Raw genomic sequence first — 21331 nt, forward strand, 5'->3', positions numbered from 1 at the left:
ATGACACTGTGACAGGCTCAAAAATAAATAAACTCTCCAGCTCAGAAACAGGCCATTCGGCCCAACTGCTCTGTACTGTTGTTTATACTCTACCCTCCCACTCCCCTCTCCAGCTCACCCTATCACCATCTCCTTCTATTCCTTTCTCCCTCATGTGTGTTATGCAGTTTATCCTTAAATGTCTCTGCCCTGTTCACCTCTGCACTCCCTGTGGGAGCGAGTCCGACATTCCCGCCACTCTCTGGGTTGTTGTGCGTTTTATCTCGACTACTTGGTCTTTTCTGTGGCTCTGTCCCAATTAGGGCAATCAGTGAATTTGCCTTCTTTCGATATTGTCTATGTCCGAATGCTTAGAGTCGCCAGGTATCGAATGATACCACCACAAGTTTCAACCGGGTATCGATCAAAGAACCAAACACCAGTTAGTTAGTTCAAGGTCAAGGGTACTTTAGTTACACTCAATTAGTCATGTAACATAAACGCTACCAGTTAACTACACCTATTACTAAGACAACCTGTACTTAATTTCGGGCAACCGGTTTAGGTCAGGAAACAATGGCCGCCGTTCTGGATCTCTCGGGTTCGAAGGGGTAACTGCTGCTCGGCTGGGCTCGTCCGTCTGGTAGTGGGCGTTGAACTTGAACTTGCTTCTGGTGTTGCCGCGATTGGCGATGACCGTGACCGGAGTACCAAGGCCAAAAGGAAGCGAACATATGGCGAACTCTTCCTTTATACTCGGGGGGGCTTTCGCGCTCTTTTGGGCGGTTCTTCGATTTGGGCCTTACGAATTGGGTGATCCCTGATCGCTCCGTTCGATTCCTTAGCCAATACGTGGGCGGGGATCTGGATGGCTGGGCGTGTCCCAAGCGGTCACTGACCCCGTTGTTTGTGTTTCCCTTGGACAGGGAGTGGCGCTGAAATGTCTGGGACTGTCCCGGTAGCTGGAGTACCAGTCCTTTGTGTTGGGGGAGATGGGCCATCACCCGCTAATCGGCCTGATCAACATGCTAATTGGACGGAGTTTCGATGCTGTCTGGACTTTGCTGACAAATATGCATTTCAGGCTCTGAGCCTGCCCGACTCTTGGCTTGTCCATTTTACCCATCAGTCTTTACGAGTTGTTCTGTACCTAGTTGGAAGTGGCCATCCCAGATGGCTACAGGGTAAAGAGGTTTCTCCTGAATTCCCCATTGGATTTATTAGTGACTATATTATATGCATGATACCTATTTTTAGATTCCTGCACAAGTGGAAACTCTTTCTGCATGGCTACCATTTCACTCCTTCGGAAGTTTAAAGATCTCTATCAGGTCTCTTCCCTTTTCTGGAGACAAGAGGCCCGGCCTTGTCAGATTTTCCTGACAGTCAACCAATCAGAGATATCGGGCGGAATTCTCCGACCCGGCGGGGGGTCGGAGAATCTCTGGGTGGCGGCATGAATCTGCCCCCCCCCCCCCATATGGAATTCTCCGGCACCGGGGATCTGGCGGGGGCGGGAATCGCACCGCGCCGGTCGGCGGCCGCTGGCAGTGCCCCCCCCCCGGCGATTCTCCGGCCCACGATGGGCCGAGTGGCCGCCCCTTTTAGGCCGGTCCTGCCAGCGTAAATTACAACGGGTACTTACCGGCGGGACCTGGCCGCGTGGGCGGCCTCCGGGGTCCTCGTGGGGGCGCGGGGGGATCTGGCCCCGGGAGGTGTCCCCACGGTGGCCTGGCCCGCGATCGGGGCCCACAAATCCGCGGCAGGCCTGTGCCGTGGGGCCACTCTATTCCTCCGTGCCGGCTGCTGTGGACCTCCGCGATGGCCGACACTGAGATGAACCGCCCCTGCGCATGCGCAGGGATGACGCCAGCACACGCTGGCGCTCCCGCACATGCGCCAACTCACGTCGGCAGGCGGAGGCCCTTCCCCGCCAGCCGGCGCGACGCAAATCATTCCGCGTCGGCCTAACCCTTCGGGGTGGCCTGACGCCGGAGTGGTTCACGCCACTCCTTCCCGCCAGAGTTGCCCGTCCCGCTGAATCCCGCCCATCATTCTGACACATTCATTTTGGACCATCTCCAGTTCCTCTACATCCTCTTTGTAATGTGGAGGCTGCAACCGTTCACAACTGTGTCGTTTTCTGTCAGCACTTAGATTCGCACAGGGAAACTCCAAGGCCCTAAACCAGTTTGGTTCGGGCTTTGTAGGCCAGATGTTGCTTTATATTTTTAGTGGAGGCAACTGTTGCACTGGAATGCAACATGGGATAATTGAGGGATTGGTGTCACTGGAGATGCAGGGTGGGCCGAACAAATATTCGGCATGGAATTTCAGGGGATTAAGCCTCTCATCGCAGTCAGATATCCCGCTCTGTGACTCTTTATATAATGGCGATTAAATTTTAATCATGGTATTACTGCATTATGAATTAGATTGCCTCCAGTTTTACGTGTTAAAAAAATAAACCAGAACGGTGGTGCAATGAATTATAGGGGCAGGTTGCTTCGGAACCTCTGAAAGGGCCGAGAGTATTTTTTCCTCCCAAATTTGAGGTTTTGATCTTCATGATCTGAGTAATGTTCGTGCAGTTGAAGTTTGGAATCACTGAGATTTGGACAATTGGAGCGATCACTGCTGAGAGAAGGCAGTTCCGGAAATCACACATTCGGGTGGGGGGTGAAGAGGAATCAGGGTGAAGACTCAGAACGTCATGTTTTGTATGCCATTGAAGTAGAAAAGAATAGAAGACAAGATGGAGCCTTAATTAAAGCGAGGACAGTAACAAATGGATGGTACAATTGGTGTAAAGATCCTTTTGGCTGAATTTTACCAAATATTATCCATATTTGGCCCAATTAGTCCATGTTGGCGTTTACGTTCTACATTAGCCACCCTCGCTCTACTTCATCTCCTATTATTTTCTTTCTCCGAGTATTTATCCAGCTTCCACATAACTGCATCAACCTGTTCACCTCACCCACTCCCTATGGCACCGAATTCACATCCTCACCACTCTCTGGGTAAAGATATTTCTCCTGAATGCCCGATTGGATTTCTTGGTGATGGCACCTAGTTCAGGACTCCCTCGGGTCATCCCTCAGTCTTTTCTTTCCTAGAGTAACGGGTCCCAGTCTGTTCAGTCTTTCCTGATAGGTACAACTTTCCCACCTGCTACATTACCTGAAACCTGTGGAAATGGCAGGAAAGTGGAACATTGTGGCTCTGTGCTTGCTGCGAGCCAGGAAACTGAGGAAATTCGGCCTGTCCACGCTGACTCTTACCAACCTTTACAGGTGCACCATAGAAAGCATCCTATCGGGCTGCATCACAGCCTGGTATGGTAACTGCTCGGCCCAGGACCGCAAGAAACTACAGAGAGTCGCGAACACCGCCCAGTCCATCACACGAACCTGCCTCCCATCCATTGACTCTGTGTACACCTCCCGTTGTCTTGGGAAAGCGGGCAGCATCATCAAAGATCCCTCCCACCGGGTTATTCACTCTTCCAACTTTTTCCATCGGGCAGGAGATACGAAAGTCTCTTCACACATCTTCTCTACTGAGTAGTACTACACTTCTGTATGCTTCACCCCATGTCTATGTCTATGTATTTATATTGTGTATTTATGTATGCTCTATATTATTTATCCATGTATGGAATTATCTGCCTGGACTATACGCAGAACAATATTTTTCACTGTACCTTGGTACAGGTGACAATGAACAAATCCAATCCAAACTTTGCTCTGGTCTCAGTTTTTCTATTGCTCCTGACGGCCTGTTGCATGCCTGCCAGGGAAGCGTAATGGGGCCTCCCATCCACTGTCCCCATCCCCATTTCTCTTCCTCCTGCACCCTGGGCCTGTCTGCTGTAGGTGGTGATAGGCTGATCGGAACTGCTATTATTCTCCCTTCATCCAGGAACTGTGTCTGTCCTTCAGAGGCCGAGTCAGGGAAGAATGAACAGGCTGGGTGTCTCGTAAAGCGATGGCCGAGGGGGTGACCTTTTCGAGGCCTTCAAAACTATGAACGGTTTTAGACCAGGCACAGGGAGAAAATGTCTCCATTAAGACCAAGAGTAAAACTTGAGTCCATCACTCATAAATCCAAAGAGGAAATTCCTTCACCCAGAGAGTGGTGAGAATGTGGGACTGGCTACATGGGGAAATGGATGAGCTAAATAGTTTAGATTCACTGAGGGGGAAGCTGGATCAACAGCTGAGGGAGAATGGGACAGAAAGATCTGCTGATAGAATTGAAGATCATCACTATCTTCTCAAGGGTAATTAGGGATGGCCACAAATGCTAGCCTCAACAGCTTACACCCCGTGAGCAAATGGTTCTTTTTAAAAAGAAGGGACTAAATTCTCCGCACGCCGAAATCAGGTTCGGCGCGGCGGCGGAGAATTCATTTCCCCCACACGGGATTGGGACTGGGGGTTCCCCGATTCTGCGGGCCCTGAAAAGCGACATGCTGCCGCCTCGCTCCTACCTTGCTGGAGGCCCGCCCCGCCATTCTCCGCCCTGACCAGCCGAAGCCCCGACGGCGTGGCTCTAATGTGGGCCTGCCGGTCAGGAAACTAGCGTGGTGGCTGCGGACGCAGTCCGTGGGTGCACTGGGCGGGGGCGGGCTGACCGCAGGGTAAAGGGGGCCTTATACGCGGCTGGGCAATGTTCGGGCGTGCGGTCAGGGTTGGGCGCACGGCTGATCAGGGGGGGTCTATTTTTAGGGTTCAGCTCCACGGTCTGAGTCCGCCATGGAGCATGGTGCAGCCGCTGGAGGCCATCGCCATGTGCAGCGCGGCCTCCGACCCGGAATTGCGAGGGCCCGTATCTGCAGCAGAAGTTGCTAGATTTACGCGGGGTCCCTGCCAACCCCCTGCAGGGCTACGAATATGTGGCCCAAAAACTGGTGTGAAAGTCCACAGTTTCGACGCCGGCTTGGGGACATAGTCCCAAAAACAGAGAATCCAGCCCAAGCTTTTTCAAAGAACCCGTACAGGCACAATTCTCTGCCATAAGAACATAAGAACTAGGAGCAGGAGTAGGCTATCTGGCCCCTCGAGCCTGCTCCGCCATTCAATGAGATCATGGCTGATCTTTTGTGGACTCAGCTCCACTTTCCGGCCCGAACACCATAACCCTTAATCCCTTTATTCTTCAAAAAACTATCTATCTTTATCTTAAAAACATTTAATGAAGGAACCTCTACTGCTTCACTGGGCAAGGAATTCCATAGATTCACAACCCTTTGGGTGAAGAAGTTCCTCCTAAACTCAGTCCTAAATCTACTTCCCCTTATTTTGAGGCTAATCCCCCTAGTTCTGCTTTCACCCGCCAGTGGAAACAACCTGCCCGCATCTATCCTGTCTATTCCCTTCATAATCTTATATGTTTCTATAAGATCCCCCCTCATCCTTCTAAATTCCAATGAGTACAGTCCCAGTCTACTCAACCTCTCCTCGTAATCCAACCCCTCGGAGAATCCCGCCCCTGATTCCATACATATGATGCTAGATTCTCCGACCCCCCGCCGGGTCGGAGAATCGCCGGGGGCTGGCGTGAATCCTGCCCCCGCCGGTTGCCGAATTCTCTGGCACCAGAGATTCGGCGGGGGCGGGAATCGCGCCGCGCCGGTTGGCGTGCCCCCCCGCTCGATTCTCCGGCCCGGATGGGTCGAAGACCCGCCGCTAAAATGCCTGTCCCGCCGGCGTAGATTAAACCACCTACCTTACCAGCGGGACAAGGCGGCGCGGGCGGGCTCCGGGGTCCTGGGGGGGGGGCGCGGGGTGATCTGACCCCGGTGGGGTGCCCCCACGGTGGCCTGGCCCGCGATCGGGGCCCACCGATCCACGGGCGTGCCTGTGCCGTGGGGGCACTCTTTTCCTTCCGCCTTCGCCACGGTCTCCACCATGGCGGAGGCGGAAGAGACTCCCTCCACTACGCATGCGCGGGGATGCCGTCAGCGGCCGCTAACGCTCCAGCGCATGCGTCGCCCGGAGATGTCATTTCCGCGCCAGCTGGCGGGGCACCAAAGGCCTTTCCGCCAGCTGGCGGGGCGGAAATTCGTCCGGCGCCGACCTAGCCCCTTAAGGTTGGGGCTCGGCCCCCCAAGATGCGGAGCATTCCACACATTTGGGGCGGCGAGATGCCCGACTGATTTGCACCGTTTTGGGCGCCAGTCGGCAGACATCGCGCCAATACTGGAGAGTTTCGCCCATGATACATATTTACACCACTGGTGGTCTACCCTATTTTAACCCACACTATGTTCAATCCTCTAAAATATCAGTTCTTGGTGAACGAAACAAACAAACCATTTGTTAATAAGTTAGAATTTGCTCAGTACATATCTGCTGATAGTTTAGATTTCACTCTGATATTAAAACGGATTATGAAATGTATGAATTATTGATCTTTATACTTCTGAAAGTCTGATGTAACTGGGAGGTGGTTAAACATTTATGTGTGAATGTGGTTACTAAGAGTTACTGTTTAGCCAAGGCTTGGTTACCAGAAGGCAATCCAATTTGTTAACTCCTTCACTGTCGTTGTGGAGTCCTGTTGATCCTGGGCGAGGCACAATATTGCCTTGGCTCTCAAATTTAATAGATAGTTAGTGAGTTCAATAAATTGGGGTTTAAAATAGTCTTTCCCTTCACAAGATTCAGTGGGTATATTTGATCATAGAGTTTACAGTGCAGAAGGAGACTATTCGGCCCATCGAGTCTGCACCGGTCCTTGGAAAGAGCACCCCACTTAAGCCCACACTTTCAACCTCTTCCCGTAACCCCTCCTAACCTTTTTGGACATTAAGGGCAATTTATCATGGCCAATCCATCTAACCTGCAAATCTTTGGACTGTGGGAGGAAACCAGAGCACCCGGAGGAAACCCACGCAGACACGGGGAGGATGTGCAGACTCCGCACAGACAGTGACACAAGCCGGAATCGAACCTGGGACCCTGGAGCTGTGAAGCAATTGTGCTAACTACTGATGTTGTGCTGCACTGACGGAGTGCTGCGCTGACGGAGTGCTGCACTGACAGGGTCCTGCACTGACGGGGTGCTGCACTGACGGGGTTCTGCACTGACGGGGTGCTGCACTGACGGGGTGCTGCACTGACAGGGTCCTGCACTGACGGGGTGCTGCACTGATGGGGTGCTGCACTGACGGGGTGCTGCACTGACGGAGTGCTGCACTGATGGGGTGCTGCACTGACGGAGTGCTGCACTGACGGAGTGCTGCACTGACAGGGTCCTGCACTGACGGGGTGCTGCACTGACGGGGTTCTGCACTGACGGGGTGCTGCACTGACGGAGTGCTGCACTGACGGAGTGCTGCACTGACGGGGTGCTGCACTGACGGAGTGCTGCACTGACGGGGTGCTGCACTGACGGAGTGCTGCACTGACGGACAGCTGCACTGACGGAGTGCTGCACTGACGGGCTGCTGCACTGACAGGGTGCTGCACTGACGGGGTCCTGCACTGACGGGGTCCTGCACTGACGGGGTCCTGCACTGACGGGATGCTGCACTGCGGGCTGTTGCACTGACGGGGTGCTGCACTGACGGAGTGCTGCACTGACGGGGTCCTGCACTGACGGGGTGCTGCACTGACGGAGTGCTGCACTGACGGGGTGCTGCACTGATGGGGTGCTGCACTGATGGGGTGCTGCACTGACGGGGTGCTGCACTGACGGAGTGCTGCACTGACGGGGTGCTGCACTGACGGGGTGCTGCACTGACGGGGTGCTGCACTGACGGGGAGCTGCACTGACGGGGTGTTGCACTGACGGAGTACTGCAATGACCGAGTGCTGCGCTGACGGGGTGCTGCACTGACGGAGTGCTGCACTGATGGGGTGCTGCACTGACGGGGTGCTGCACTGATGGGGTGCTGCACTGACGGGGTGCTGCACTGATGGGTTGCTGCACTGACGGGGTGCTGCACTGATGGGGTGCTGCACTGACGGAGTGCTGCACTGACGGAGTGCTGCACTGACGGGGTGCTGCACTGACGGGCTGCTGCACTGATGGGGTGCTGCACTGACGGAGTGCTGCACTGATGGGGTGCTGCACTGATGGGGTGCTGCACTGACGGAGCGCTGCACTGACGGGGTGCTGCACTGACGGGGTGCTGCACTGACGGGCTGCTGCACTGATGGGGTGCTGCACTGACGGAGCGCTGCACTGACGGGGTGCTGCACTGATGGGGTGCTGCACTGACGGAGCGCTGCACTGATGGGGTGCTGCACTGACGGAGTGCTGCACTGACGGAGTGCTGCACTGACGGGGTGCTGCACTGACGGAGCGCTGCACTGATGGGGTGCTGCACTGATGGGGTGCTGCACTGACGGAGTGCTGCACTGACGGGGTGCTGCACTGACGGAGTGCTGCACTGACGGGGTGCTGCACTGACGGGGTCCTGCACTGACGGACTGCTGCACTGACGGAGTGCTGCACTGATGGGGTGCTGCACTGACGGAGTGCTGCACTGATGGGGTGCTGCACTGACGGAGTGCTGCACTGACGGGGTGCTGCACTGACGGGGTGCTGCACTGATGGGGTGCTGCACTGACGGAGTGCTGCACTGACGGAGTGCTGCACTGATGGGGTGCTGCACTGACGGAGTGCTGCACTGACGGAGTGCTGCACTGACGGAGTGCTGCACTGACGGGGTGCTGCACTGACGGGGTGCTGCACTGATGGGGTGCTGCACTGACGGAGTGCTGCACTGACGGAGTGCTGCACTGACGGAGTGCTGCACTGACGGGGTGCTGCACTGACGGGGTGCTGCACTGATGGGGTGCTGCACTGACGGAGTGCTGCACTGACGGAGTGCTGCACTGATGGGGTGCTGCACTGACGGAGTGCTGCACTGACGGAGTGCTGCACTGACGGGGTGCTGCACTGATGGGGTGCTGCACTGACGGACTGCTGCACTGACGGAGTGCTGCACTGATGGGGTGCTGCACTGACGGAGTGCTGCACTGACGGAGTGCTGCACTGACGGAGTGCTGCACTGACGGAGTGCTGCACTGACGGACTGCTGCACTGACGGGGTGCTGCACTGACGGAGTGCTGCACTGATGGGGTGCTGCACTGACGGAGTGCTGCACTGATGGGGTGCTGCACTGGTGGGGTGCTGCACTGACGGGGTGCTGCACTGACGGAGTGCTGCACTGATGGGGTGCTGCACTGACGGAGTGCTACACTGATGGGGTGCTGCACTGACGGGGTGCTGCACTGACGGAGTGCTGCACTGATGGGGTGCTGCACTGACGGAGTGCTGCACTGATGGGGTGCTGCACTGATGGGGTGCTGCACTGACGGAGTGCTGCACTGATGGGGTGCTGCACTGACGGAGTGCTGCACTGACGGACTGCTGCACTGATGGGGTGCTGCACTGACGGGCTGCTGCACTGACGGAGTGCTGCACTGACGGAGTGCTGCACTGACGGGGTGTTGCACTGACGGACTGCTGCACTGACGGGGTGCTGCACTGACGGGATGCTGCACTGATGGGATGCTGCATTGACGGGGTGCTGCACTGATGGGGTGCTGCACTGACGGGGTGCTGCACTGACGGAGTGCTGCACTGACGGGGTGCTACACTGAAGGAGTGCTGCACTGACGGGGTGCTGCACTGACGGGGTGCTACACTGAAGGAGTGCTGCACTGACGGGGTGCTGCACTGACGGAGTGCTGCACTGATGGGGTGCTGCACTGACGGGGTGCAGCACTGTTGGAGGTGCCAAAATTGGATGGATGTTAACATGTTATGGATGAGACGCTAAACCCAGGGCGGGATTTTCTCAGCTCGGGGCCGGGCCGAAGAATCCCCGCGACCAGCGTGAATCCCGCCACGCGGCCCCGACGCTGGCACGCAGAGCGGAGAATCGGCGCCATTGGCGCCGGCATGGTTGGCGCGGTGCCGGTCTGGGGCTGCTCCACGCGGTCCCCGTCCCCCCCCCCCCGATTCTCTGCCCGGGATGGACCGAGCGGCCGTCATAAAACACCCGAGTCCGCCGGCACCATTCACACCTGCTCGCAACCGGCGGGACCTCGGCGTGGAAGGGGGCAGCCTGTGGAGGTGGAGGGGGGGGGGGTACAACCCCGGGGAGGGGCCTCCGATGTGGTCTGGCCCGCGATCGGTCCCCACCGATCGGCGGGCCGGCCCCTCTGGCTGGCGGCCCCCTTTCTTCCGCGCCGGCCCCTGTAGCCCTGCGCCATGTTGCATCGGGGCCGACGTGTTGAAGGAAGGCACTGCGCATACGCGGGTCCCGCGGCGCCCAGTTCGCGCTGGGATCAGCAGCTGGAGCAGCGTGAACCTCTCCAGTGCCGTGCTGGCCCCCTGTAGGGGCCAGAATTGCTGATCCTGAGGCCGGGTTGACGCCGTCGGGAAGCGCGGCGTTTCTGACGGCACCAACTCTTAGCCTCAGGATCAGAGAATCCCGCCCCGGTTCCTGCGTATTTTGCAGCCACATAACTGTCAGTAAAGTACTCGGAGGGAATGGGTGTCCTACCTGGTATCCAGAGTTAATATTGATCATTTAACTACATCACTAAGAACCAAATTAACATATTGTGCCAGGATGATCCCACAAACAGTAAATTGGCTGTCAGGTTTTCTACATTGAGGAGAAGTACTTCATTGGCGGGACAATGATTGCACAGCTCCAGGGGCCAGGGTTCGATTCCAGCCTCGGGTGACTGCGCGGGGTTTGCACGTTCTCCCCGTGTGTGCGTGGGTTTCCTCCGGGTGCTCCGGTTTCCTCCCACAGTCCAAAGATGTGCAGGTTTGGTGGATTGGCCATGATAAATTGCCCCTTGGTGTCCAAACGGGAACGGGGTGGGGGCGTTGGCTTACGAAGGGTGCTCTTTCCAAGGGCCGGAGAAGTTTCGATGGGCTGAATGGTCTCCTTCGGCACTGTAGGGATTCTATGATTCTATAAAGCACTTTGGGATATTCTGAGACAGTTTTCGCTTCACCTGTTATTCTGCACCAGCTGTTTTGTAATATAGGCTTGGAATAAGAAATGATTTGGCCTGAGGCCTCCGATCCCTCTGTCACTGCCAACATTGAGCAGATTCCCATCATTGGCCAAAACCTCCCTTGAACAGAAGGTTGCCAACCCTGCGTGGACTCATGCCGGGAGGTTTTGCCACATTCTCTGGTATCAAACGCCCCTCCCCCCGGCCTCCCAGCCTGGTCGCCTGGTATTTCCATCCCCACTTGCACGTCCTACCCATGGCCAATTGGAAAGCAAATCAATATTCAAAGAAAACAAACATTAAGAAAGCAACTTTCTTAATGCCCCTGTCTGTGATTTGCTCTAAGTTACCACTCGCTGCAGCATCTTGGAGCTTCAGTGCCCAGAGAGGACAGGAAATTCTGGACGGTCATTGGTAATGTTGCCCAAGTCAGCATCTCGGGCGGGATTCTCTCAGCCCGGCGTCGGGCCGGAGAATCCCCGCGACCGGCGGGAATCGCGCCACGCGCCCCGACGCCGGCACGTGATTCTCCGCAGAGGGTCGGGGGGGGCTGCCTGTGGGGGAGGGGTGGGGGGTGGGGGGGTCCGCAGGCCCCTCCCAGGCCTCCGATGTGGTCTGGCCCGTGATCGGGTCCCACCGATCGGCGGGCCGGCCTCTCTGGCTGGGGACCTCGTTTCTTCCCCGCCGGCCCCTGTAGCCCTGCGCGCGTTGGCGCCGGTGCCGCTGCGCATGCGCGGGTCCCGCAGCACCCTGTTCACGCGGGGATCAGCAGCTGGAGCGGCGTGACCCGCTCCAGTGCCGTGCTGGCCCCCCTGTCGGGACCAGAATTGCTGATCCTGAGGCCGTGTTGACGCCGTCGAGAAACGCGACGCCATTTCCGACAGCGTCAACACTTAGCCTCAGGATCAGAGAATCCCGCCCCTCATTCTTTCATCACCGTTCCTGGATTCAGTGCTCTGTCCTGGCTGCAACATGTTCAAAAACAATCCCAAATTTAACAGGTTACTTACTATTGGAGGTGTTTAAACACTGGTAAATGTTGTGCAAAATAGAAGACTGGAAATGTCCGGGGCATTTTATGGGAGTATTAAAATAGTTTTCAGGCTGATGTTGAAATGATTCCCTTGCCCTGCTTCCTCTGGTTTTTGAGTGACGCACACACCTTGAAGTGTCAACATTGCGAGTGGAGGGACAAGGGTTGTCGGCAATCAGAATGGCTTTCTAACCTTTACAAAAATGACTTGCAAGTTTTGACTGCCTTCGGGATGCTTTGCGTGATAATGTCCTGTGCCTAAAATTGACACAACCTGTGTGTGTTTCTGAACTTGTCCGTTCATGACTCACTCCCAGAGTTTTATTTAGTGAGTCAGCTGCCAGCAACTCTCCAGTGCCTCACTCCAATGACCCCATTTTTCTTGAAAGCTTTTGACGGGCCATTTGCCTTTTTGCTCCGCTCCGACCTGAGATGCAGCATTGGGGGCCAGCATTAGAATGATAGGCCGTACGGTACGGAACAACGCTTATCGGCACATCACGCCTGTCCAGCTCTTTAAAGGAATTGCCCAATTTATTACCACACCCATAACCCTGCAAATTAGTCGCCTTCAAGCATAGATCCGCTTACCTTTAGAAACATCCAAGGGAATCTGCTCTCATCACCCTTTCAAATCGTGCATTCCAAATCACAGCAACCCTCCGTGTGAAGAGGTTTCTTTTCGTTCCCCCCTCTACATCATTTGCCAATTATTTTAGTTGTGCGTCCTCTAGTCACTCCCAGCTGAAGCAGTTTCTCCTTATTTACTCTATCAAAACCCCTCACAATTTTGAACGCCTCCATTAAGTCTCCCCTCAACCTGCTCTGCTCTGAGGACAACAATCCCTCTGGACTTCCTTCTCTCCATGTAACTGATGTCCCTCCTCCCTGGAATCAATCCAGTAAAATCACCACTGCACCCTCTCCAAGACCTTGGCTTTCCTCCGCAAGTACGATGGCCGGACCTGGACACAACCCTCCAGCTGGGGCCTGACCAGAGGTGGGTGAGGTTGCCGACCCACCAGGATTGGCCGGGAGTCTCCAAGAATTGAAGATCAATCTCCAGGACCCTGGAGGAAAAAAGCTGTGATTTTTTTTTTTGGTAATATTGATTGAAGATTTTCCTTTGCCAGAGGAAAAATCTATTGAAAATGGGGAGACAAAGACAGGCAAGCATCATCGAATTGGACTTTTTTTGCGTTCCAATTGTTGGGAAGGGCGCATGTCACAAGGATGAACGTGTTGGCCGACTAATAACTGGAGCGTGGGGGGGCAAGTCATGTGATTATAACCTCCAGAAATACATTTAGTGAAAGGTGGCATTCCTCAAGACAGGCCAGAGGTTGTAGCGCTCAATTGTGTCAACACTACACCTCGTTCTACCTTGAATTTTGGATAGACAGTTTGTGAGTAGCAAGCAGCTTGGACATCATCCAGAATAATTTGGTAAATATCAGATGGAACCAGGGACATGGACTTGATTTTACCACGGCCTCTCCCAGTCCTGAGATTCTCTAGACCCCTGCTGCAAACTCAGCAGACACAGGGATCAGTCCTCAGTTTTCTGGTCGATACGCCTCAGTCGGAGATGCTGGAATAATTTATTTCTTACATTTCTTTTCCAGCTCCATTATCTTTTTACATTTTTATTCCAAATATATTCAACATAATAACACAACCTTAAGATCCAACAGAATATACAGTTTGTACATTTTTCCCCATTTACTCCACCCCCTCACTCCACCCTCTCCCCGTGACAAACGGCTCCTCAAATATAGCCATGAACACCTCCACCGTACCTCAAAGCCCTCCTCTGACCCCCTTAGGGCAAAATTTGATTTTCTCCAACCTGAGAAACTAGTCTCCCAGCCAGGCCGTACCCCCCCCCCCCCCCCCCCCCCCCCCCCCCCCCCCCCCCCGCCCCCCGGCCGGTGGTGTAGCCGAACTCCGATTCAGAAGTATCTGTCACCGGGCAATCAGAGAGGCGAAGGCCACGCCATCAGTCCCCATTCCCACCAGCATCTACGGCTCTTCCGGCACCCCAAAGATCGTCACCATCGGATCCGGCTTCATCTCAACCCGTACAATACTCGGAAGGCTCCCTCCCGAACATCGCTTCCCAAAAGTTCTCCAACTCCTCACACCCCCAGACATTTGGGCATGGTTCGCCGGCCCCCTCCCACACCTCTCGCACCCATCCGCTACCCCCGGAAAAAAAACACTAGTCTGGGCCCGAGTCATTTGGACCCTGTGCACCATCTTAAAAGGCCCTGCTCCCCCAACCACCCAAATATATCCCAATCCCATTATAACCCCCCTCATCTAGGAGCAACATTTTCTCCAAAAGTGTATACTCCGGTACCTGGGGAACGAGGGCAGCTCCTTGCGCACAAAGTCCCGCACCTGCCAATATCTAAACTCAATCCCACTCTATAGCTCAAACCTCACCCGTAGCTCCTCTAACCCAGCAAACTGCCCCTCCGCAAACATGTCCCTGGCCCGCACAAACCCCTCCTCCCTCCATCTCCTAAACATCCCATCTATCACCACCCCCCCCACCCAGCATAAACCTGTGATGATTCCCATCCAGTGGAGTCATCACCGACATGTGACCCAGTTTAAAGTGCCTCCTCAGCTGGTTGCAAATATTTATAGACAATTCCTCGTGTACCCCCTCGGAGTGAGCAGCAGCGGGGCCGTCACCAGAGCCCACAGGCTGGTAACCTTGCGAGACTCCTCCTCCTAACCTGACCCAATCTGCCCCCTCCCCCCCCACCATTGTCTCACCTTCTGCACATTCGCTGCCTAACAATAACGCAACAAATTAGGGAGCGCCAGCTCCCCTTTCCCGCCTCGGGAAGAGCCCTGTTCACCCTCGGCACAGTCCCGCCCACACAAATTCTGAGATTAATGCATCCACGTTGGGGAGGGAAATCGGTAGGAACTGAAACACAAACTTGAGTCTTCGCAGCGTGTTCATCTTCCCCACCTGCACCTTCCCCGCCAATGTCAGGTGCAGCGCATCCCACCTTTTAAGGTCCCCCTTAACCTCCTCCAACAACCCAACAAACTCATCACTCCATCACCATCTTGTGCTATAAAAAAAACTTGTATTTGTCAATTGATGCAATTTAGTAATATGTGATTAAAATGATTAATTATAGTTTGTGAAGTTAGTAGTGAAGCCCAATGTCTCTGGATATTAGAGCAGAATGTAAATTTCTTGTCCTTAATAACAATCGTTATTATTGTCACAAGTAGGCTTACATTAACACTGCAATGAAGTTACTGTGAAAAGCTCCGAGTCGCCACATTCCGGCGCCTGTTCGGGTACACAGAGGGAGAATTCAGAATGTCCAATTCACCGAACAAGCATGTCTTTCGGGACTTGTGGGAAGAAACCGGAGCACCCGGAGGAAACCCACGCAGACACGGGGAGAAGGTGCAGACTCCGCACAGACAGTGACCCAAGCTGGGATTCGAACCCGGGTTCCTGGCGCTGAGAAGCAACAGTGCTAACCACTGTGCTGCCGTGTTTTGAAGTCAGCCTCTCTCTCTTTCGGTAACCGTCTGCAGCACTACAACAGTCCTGGCCCCTGACAATCCCTCATTTCTTTGCTTGACCATTGGTGGTTTGATAGGACCTAGAACAATACAACACAGGAACAGGCCCTTCAGCCCTCCGAGCCTATGCCAGTCATGAGGTTCATCTGTCTGGGCTCTAAGCTCTGAAATTCCCTTCTTAAACCCCTCCATCTTCTCCTCCTTCAAGATGCTCCTTAAAACCTAACTCTTTGATTAAGTCCTGGTCATTTGCCCTAAGGTTTCCTGATGTGGCTCAGTGTCAAATTCTTGTCAGGTTTTCCTTCGAAGGGCGTTGGACATATTTTTAACTACATTAAAAGTGCCACATAAATGTACATTGTCGTTGTGTGTGATTCATTCCATCGTGGTTAACAGCACCATGTCTACCACTGTAGTTTCACCAGCAGCTGAGAGGATTCGCTTCATTCTCGGTGAAGATGACGAGAGTCCCGCTCCTCAGCTCTTCACGGAACTGGACGAACTTTTGGCTGTTGATGGGCAAGAGATGGAGTGGAAGGAGACCGCCAGGTAGGGAGAACATACTCGTAAAGAAAATTCCCAATTAAAATAAAAATGAAGAATTACATTTTTTATAGCACCTTTCATGATCTCAGAACCCCCCCCCCCCGCAAAGCCAATGAAGTGCTTTTGAATGTAACCACTGTTGTAATAAAGAACAAAGAACAAAGAAAAGTACAGCACAGGAACAGGCCCTTCGGCCCTCCAAGTCTGCGCAGACCATGCTGCCCGACTAAACTACAATCTTCTACACTTCCTGGGTCCGTATCCCTCTATTCCCATCCTATTCATGTATTTGTCAAGATGCCCCTTAACCTTCAGTATCGTCCCTGCTTCCACCACCTCCTCCGGCAGCGAGTTCCAGACACCCACTACCCTCTGTGTAAAAAACTTGCCTCGTACATCTACTCTAAACCTGGCCCCTCGCACCTTAAACCTAGGCCTCATCATTTCCTCTGGCTCCACACATAGATTCCCCCCCCTGTCCTTCAGTGGGCCAACCCTTTCCCTGGCTGCCCTTTTGTTTTTTATGAATGTGTAAAAAGCATTGGGATTTTCCTTAACCCTACTTGCCAGTGACTTTTCGTGACCCCTTCTAGCCCTCCTGACTCCTTGCTTAAGTTCCTTCCTACTTTCCTTATTTCCACACAGGCTTCGTCTGTTCCCAGCCTTCTAGCCCTGACAAATGCCTCCTTTTTCTTTTTTGATGAGGCCTACAATACCTCTCGTCAGAAAGCTGTAGGGAGTACAGCAGGCAATTAGCGCACAGCAAGATCCCACAAACAGCAATGTGATCAATGACCCAATGAGATTGGGCAAATTTGAGAGTTGAGTAATAAATATTGGCTCCAGGTTCACCAGATGTCTGACATACATGGAAACCCATCAGATTGAGAGTTTGAGGCTTCACAGTTCAAGCCATAAGGCCTCTCCCACCATCTGCAGGTGTGGAGTCCACGGTGACTACACTTCAAAAAGTACTGCATTGGCTGTAACGTCGTTTCGGACATCCTGAGGTTGCGTCAGACGCTAATGCAAGTGATTTTATTATCATGGGGGATGGGCGGCTAACGACGTCCGCTTCTCAAGATTTTTTAAGAATTGTAAAATCTCCTCAAAATGTTTGGCTGCTGAGGTAATGTAACACTGATACTTGTGAAGAGGAACACTGACCTACTCCTTAACTAGAATGGTGAAGAATCACAGAAGTATTATGGCACAGAAGGAGGCCATTCTGCCCATCGTGTCACAAAGCTGCAGTTCTCTCCGAATACTTGACGACAGAGCGAAAAATGACAACAATGTACCTGTCGGTGAACTGGAGCCAGGGACCTGACTTGTGGTTTAATCTATTCACAAATAGAGTCTTATTTTCTCGCCAAAGAGTCTTTGAACTTGTAACTGAAACTAATAATAATAATAATACAGCAAAGTCCCCCGATAACTGCTGGCCGGTTCCTCCAGCAGAATGCAGTGAGTGGAGGAGAGTTACACTTTACAAATAATGTTGTGAATGAGTCCCAAGCAGGCGAATAATCCAATCATCTCTATTCACCCCAGGATTTTGGGTTCACTATCTGCAGCTGCATGTTTAATGGCCTCTTTCCTCTTCCGATAGGTGGATCAAATTTGAAGAGAAGGTTGAAGAGGGTGGGGAGCGATGGAGCAAGCCCCATGTGGCGACACTCTCCCTGCACAGTTTATTTGAACTGCGGACCTGCATAGAGAAGGGATTAGTCCTCTTGGATCTGGAAGCCTCTACTCTCCCTCAGATCACTGGTAAGTTTCTGTCTCTCATTCCCCTAACTGAGTGCCCTGGGTCATTTTGGAATCACTCTCACCAACAAATGAAAAGATGTGGAGATGCCGGCGTTGGACTGGGGTGAGCACAGTACGAAGTCTTACAACACCAGGTTAAAGTCCAACAGGTTTGTTTCGATGTCACTAGCTTTCAGAGCACTGCTCCTTCCTCAGGTGAATGAAGAGGTACGTTCCAGAAACACATATATAGACAAATTCAAAGATGCCAAACAATGCTAGGCATGTGAACATTAGCAGGTGATTAAATCTTTACAGATCCAGAGATGGGGTAACCCCAGGTTAAAGAGGTGTGAATTGTGTCAAGCCAGGACAGTTGGTAGGATTTCGCAGGCCAGATGGTGGGGGATGAATGTAATGCGACATGAATCCCAGGTCCCGGTTGAGGCCGCACTCATGTGTGCGGAACTTGGCTATAAGTTTCTGCTCGGCGATTCTGCGTTGTTGCGCGTCCTGAAGGCCGCCTTGGAGAACGCTTACCCGGAGATCAGAGGCTGAATGCCCTTGACTGCTGAAGTGTAAAGATTTAATCACCTGCTAATGGTCGCATTCCTAGCATTGTTTGGCATCTTTGAATTTGTCTATATATGTGTTTCTGGAACATACCTCTTCATTCACCTGAGGAAGGAGCAGCGCTCCGAAAGCTAGTGACATCGAAACAAACCTGTTGGACTTTAACCTGGTGTTGTAAGACTTCGTACTGTGCAACAAATGAAAGTGAGGGGCAGGGGGAAAATAGCTGGTCACAGGACTCATTCGGGGGAAAATACATTGGAAATTCCTCTCTGCCCTGCTCAGCCAGCCTAGGGCATCACACAGCACAAGTGTTTCCTGTAAAGACACAGGCCCTCTAGTCGCTCACTCAGTTCCCTCTTGAAGGGATACAGAAGCCAGCACACCGATCGGCAACACATTGCAGAGCAACTGGGTTATTCGTACCCCCACATTAGCTTAAAACCTTTGAATACATATATATATATATTTACAAATCATTGATCCCAGTGCAGAGATGCACATGTCAAGGGAATAGATCAGGATTCAGGCATGAGGGATACATAGCTTATCTATTAGTTGACAGCCATGACTCATAGAATCATAGAATCATAGAAGTTTACAGCATGGAAACAGGCCCTTCGGCCCAACCAGTCCATGCCGCCCAGTTTTTTACCATTAAGCTAGTCCCAGTTGCCCGCACTTGGCCCATAACCCTCTATACCCATCTTACCCATGTAACCATCTAAATGCTTTTTGAAAGACACAATTGTACCCGCTTCTACTACTACCTCTGGCAGCCCATTCCAGACACTCACTACCCTCTGAGTGAAGAAATTGCCCCTCTGGGCCCTTCTGAATCTCTCCCCTCTCACCTTAAACCTATGCCCTCTAGTTTTAGACTCCCCTACCTTTGGGAAAAGATGTTGACTATCTACCTTATCTATGCCCCTCATTATTTTATAGACCTCTATAAGATCACCCCTAAGCCTCCTACGCTCCAGGGAAAAAAGTCCCAGTCTATCCAGCCTCTCCTTATAACTCAAACCATCAAGTCCCGGCAACATCCTAGTAAATCTTTTCTGCACTCTTTCTAGTTTAATAATATCCTTTCTATAATAGGGTGACCAGAACTGCACACTGTATTCCAAGTGTGGCCGTACCAATGTCTTGTACAACTTCAACAAGACGTCCCAACTCCTATATTCAATGTTCTGACCAATGAAACCAAGCATGCCGAATGCCTTCTTCACCACCCTGTCCACCTGCGACTCCACCTTCAAGGAGCTATGAACCTGTACTCCTAGATCTCTTTGTTCTTGCCCCTGAGTCGGAAGATCGAAGGTTGAAGCCCCGTTCTAGAGATTTAAGCTGAGGATATAGGCGAAAGTTCTGGAAGGTGCAATATCGATGGAATATGTACAAATGTAGGGGTGGTTACTGAGGGAGTGCTGCTCTTTTGGAGGTGCCGTCTTTTGGGTGAAATGTTAACCTGAGGCTCCATCTTGTCCCCTCAAGTTATATGGAAAAAAAGCCCCACAGCCACTATTTAGCAGAAGAGAGCAGGTCACTGAATTATCTAGTCATTTATCACATCGGGGTTTGTGGGATCCTGCTGTGCGCGGGTTGGCTGCCACGTTTCCTCCAATACATCAGCGACTACACTTCAAAGAACTCTTCATTGGCTGTAAATTGCTTTGTGATGTCCTGAAGATGCAAAAGGGGCTATAGAAATGCAGGGTCTTACTCTATTGGTGCTGTTTGAAACATTTAGTTGTGACGCTGACATAGCAAAGTTGGGAATTTGGGGCGATTTCTTGCCCCCCCCCCCCAAATCATTGCCCCCTTTGTGTTTTGCCAGAGCTAATCATCGACAACCAGATTGCTAATGGACTGTTGAAGCCCGAGCTGAAGGAGAAAGTGACCTACGCCCTCTTGCGCAAACATCGGCACCAGACCAAGAAATCCAACCTTCGCTCCCTGGCTGAAATCGGAAAGACGGTGTCGAGTGCAAGTAGGCTGTTTTCCGCCTCAGATAATGGTAATGCAGGTGCCAATTTGCTGCAGTCACCTCCCTTGTCTTACTCGTCAAACCCCCTCACCCCCCCCCCCCCCAGCCCCCCTCCACCATTGTACATCCCATCACTAACATCCTCCCTCACCGTCTAACATGTATGGTTTCATACCACGGGAAGGAAAATCTAACTCAAAAACCTGCCCCCCATAGGCTGTTCCTTGATGGGCAGGTTTCAGATCCAGAATTTTCTGAACCATCCAATTGTCCTCAGCCCTCTGCGTCCCACGGCACTGCTATGTCCAAACACCTTTGGTCTTCCCAGAATGAGGGAGGAAATGCAGATCGTTGATGTGAGATGCAGTTTCCTTCACAGGGACAAGAGGAGGTTATTCAGCACCTCAATGGCTGATATATTTTAACTCCATTTACCCAACTTGCTTCTGTAATCCTGAAAACCCTTAACCGACCAATATGTCGACCTCTGGTTTGAGCCTGCACCCACCCACAGCCTCACAGCTTTTTGGGGAGAATATTCCAGATTTCTATTATCCTTTGTGTGAAGTCTCTAATGAAGACATAGAGAGAGGAAAGAATGTTTCACGCGTGAGAAATTCCTCACAGAAGTCACTTGTATGCTGTGTGTTCATGATCAGTGTTGAAGTGCCTTGGATGCCTGTAGCAGTTTACAATGGTCCTGTGGTTAGTAGGAAACCTCTGACTGAATCCTCAGCTGTGGCCCTAAAACATGCCCCCAATGCCTCAGACAATCAATAATCACCGTTCCACTTGCCGCGATAGCACCAAGCAGTAGGAATTGGCTCGAATGTAATTTGTCATGGCGGAGAGAGAGAAAAGAAGGTGGAAAACCATTGTTTGGAGAACCTTGT

At 52.6% G+C, this 21331-nt stretch overlaps 1 protein-coding gene across 6 annotated transcripts in view; it reads left to right on the top strand.

Annotated features, from left to right (window-relative positions):
* Positions 1-21331, top strand: part of LOC140408279 (electrogenic sodium bicarbonate cotransporter 1-like) — a 356190-nt gene that overhangs the window by 67968 nt on the left and 266891 nt on the right. For 4 of the 6 annotated variants that reach the window (XM_072495256.1, XM_072495257.1, XM_072495258.1 and 1 more), the window contains exons 4-6: positions 15994-16126; positions 17736-17896; positions 20289-20468. In XM_072495256.1, coding sequence (XP_072351357.1) covers positions 15994-16126; positions 17736-17896; positions 20289-20468 — 474 coding nt within the window. The remainder of the gene's footprint in view (positions 1-15993; positions 16127-17735; positions 17897-20288; positions 20469-21331) is intronic. The other 2 variants (XM_072495259.1, XM_072495261.1) reach the window with 1 other exon arrangement.

This window comes from Scyliorhinus torazame, chromosome 3 (genome assembly GCF_047496885.1).
Source record: "Scyliorhinus torazame isolate Kashiwa2021f chromosome 3, sScyTor2.1, whole genome shotgun sequence".
Classification (NCBI taxonomy): domain Eukaryota; kingdom Metazoa; phylum Chordata; class Chondrichthyes; order Carcharhiniformes; family Scyliorhinidae; genus Scyliorhinus; species Scyliorhinus torazame.